The sequence below is a fragment of the Erinaceus europaeus genome, chromosome 9 (genome assembly GCF_950295315.1).
Source record: "Erinaceus europaeus chromosome 9, mEriEur2.1, whole genome shotgun sequence".
Lineage (NCBI taxonomy): Eukaryota > Metazoa > Chordata > Mammalia > Eulipotyphla > Erinaceidae > Erinaceus > Erinaceus europaeus.
This window is the reverse complement of record NC_080170.1, coordinates 57,341,941-57,344,070: the sequence shown is the minus strand read 5'-3', so window position 1 is coordinate 57,344,070 and position 2,130 is coordinate 57,341,941. Positions and strand designations below refer to the sequence as shown.

At 35.1% G+C, this 2,130-nt stretch overlaps 1 protein-coding gene across 1 annotated transcript; it reads right to left on the bottom strand.

Annotated features, from left to right (window-relative positions):
* Positions 1–376: 376 nt before the first annotated feature.
* LOC103126933 (olfactory receptor 14A16-like) lies at positions 377–1,300 on the bottom strand. The gene has a single exon (XM_007537860.1). It carries the CDS (start codon positions 1,298–1,300, stop codon positions 377–379), a length of 924 nt encoding a protein of 307 aa, XP_007537922.1.
* Between the last annotated feature and the right edge of the window lie 830 nt (positions 1,301–2,130).

Here is a 2,130-nt window from a genome sequence, read left to right as displayed (position 1 = left end):
ATTGTAAAACCAAGCAAGCATGGTTCATTCAAGCAAGATGATGCTAGGATTACCTAGTTATCTTAAAACCAGGATGTGTGAGCTAACTAAATAAACAAGAATCAAGACAGCTTTGCAGAGACTAGGTACAAGCTGTGAATGCACACATTTCTTTAGCAAAGCTCTTAAATTGCCACCACACATGTGAGTGCAGCTTCACTAATGCTAGTTTCTGTCATTTCCATTTTCCTCAAATATTACCACCACACTTCCAGGTAACTGGTATTACAGATAGGCAAAGGCTTGAACAGATCAATTAGATGAATCCTGTACTTGCACAAATATAAAAAATAAAATGATTTCTATTCCTGGAGAAAAATGACAATATTCTCTTTTGTCAAAACTTTCTAATGAACAATTTTTTCAAACCTGCCTTCATAACCTTGTTTCTTAAACTGTATATTATGGGATTTAGGGAAGGGGGCAAAAAAACATAAAAAGAAGATAAAACAAGATCTGTGACAGATGGAGACCCTAAGATAGGTTTCAAGTAAGCAATGAAAGCAGTTGAGAGAAAAAGTACAACCACTATCAGATGTGGAAGACAAGTGGAATAGGCTTTTGATTGCCCTTCTGTGGATGGAATCGTCCTAATAGTGGAGAAGATATAGATGTAGGATATTATGATGCAGATGAAGCAACAGAAATCCAGAACTGCATTAACAAGAATGAGTGCAATCTCTACAGTTATATTCTCTGAGCAAGTAATAGTTAACATCTGGGGAATATCACAAAAGAACTGTTGGATCTTGTTGAGATCACAGTAAGATAAGGAAAAGACTTCTGTTGTGTGTATAGCAGATATCAAGCCACCAGTGAACCAGGACAGAGCTGCCATCTGCACACAGATGTCCCTGTTCATAATGACATAATAGTGCAAAGGGTGGCAGATGGCCACATAGCGGTCGATGGACATGGCGGTGAGAAGGAACAGGTCTGCCACTGCTGAAAAAGGCACTAGAAAGACCTGGGCTACACAGCCAAAGAAGGAGATTGAATAGCTATGGATCAGAGAGTTGACCACAGTTTTGGGCACAACAGCTGAAATGAGACAAAGGTCAAACAAAGACAGATTTCTCAAGAAAAAGTACATGGGTGTGTGGAGGCAGGGGTCCAGGACCGTGATAGCAATAATTAGGCCATTCCCCATTAGAGCTGTGAGGTAAATTACAATAAAAACCCCAGACTGCAATAACTGGAGCCTCTGTGAGCCAGAAAAGCCCAAGAGAAGGAACTCTGTCACCACTGAGACGTTTTCCATTTTTGGTGAAATACTCTGGATTAAAGAAAGAAAAGATATGGTTAAGGTGGTCAAGAGCCCTAAGTGTAGTTAACTGCTGAAATAATATTCATCATATTAATAAGCTAAGAATGTTTATTTCCATCAGTAAAATCGAATTCATCATTTACATGTTTAAAATGTACTTTATTTTTATTAAACTTTGTATTTCTCAGAACCTCAGACATGAGAGTCTATTTGCATAACCATTACACTATCTCCTTCACCCCCAAGTTTCCTATTTTTTCTAAGTGTTTTTGTGTTACACTGCTGTGCAATTACATACACAAATGTGCACTAGATTCCTGCACAATAGTCAGGAATATATATAAAGAAGACTTAATATATATGTGAAAGAAGATTTAAAATATATGTGAAAGAAAGTGATGGAATGACAGAGTCTTACCACTCTTGACCTATTTGTTGCTATACTTTATAGAAAGAAAACCACTTAAAACCAATAATTACAATATTCTATCAACTAAAATTCATCATATTTAACAGGGTGGACTAGAGGTTTATTTAAAGCTTAATTATAGTTAACATCAGCATTCTATAGGTGCAAGTACATAGAATTCTAAGAATATTTCCTTATCAATATCACTTACTTTTCAAAATCACATTAATATATATGACATAAAAAACAGATAATTTAAATAAAGATAATGTTTCATATGCATAGTTGTATATAGTAGTGTTGATTATATTATAGTTTCTGACCACAGCAATATATAATAGATTTCAGTGGAACTTTATAGTAAAACTAGTCATAACTTTTAATTTCTCATTTTATTTACTTCATTCCTTTGATA

Bases quoted from the DNA above. Each gene is read 5' to 3' on its own strand.
- LOC103126933 (XM_007537860.1), bottom strand. From the start codon at position 1,300: ATGGAAAACGTCTCAGTGGTGACAGAGTTCCTTCTCTTGGGCTTTTCT.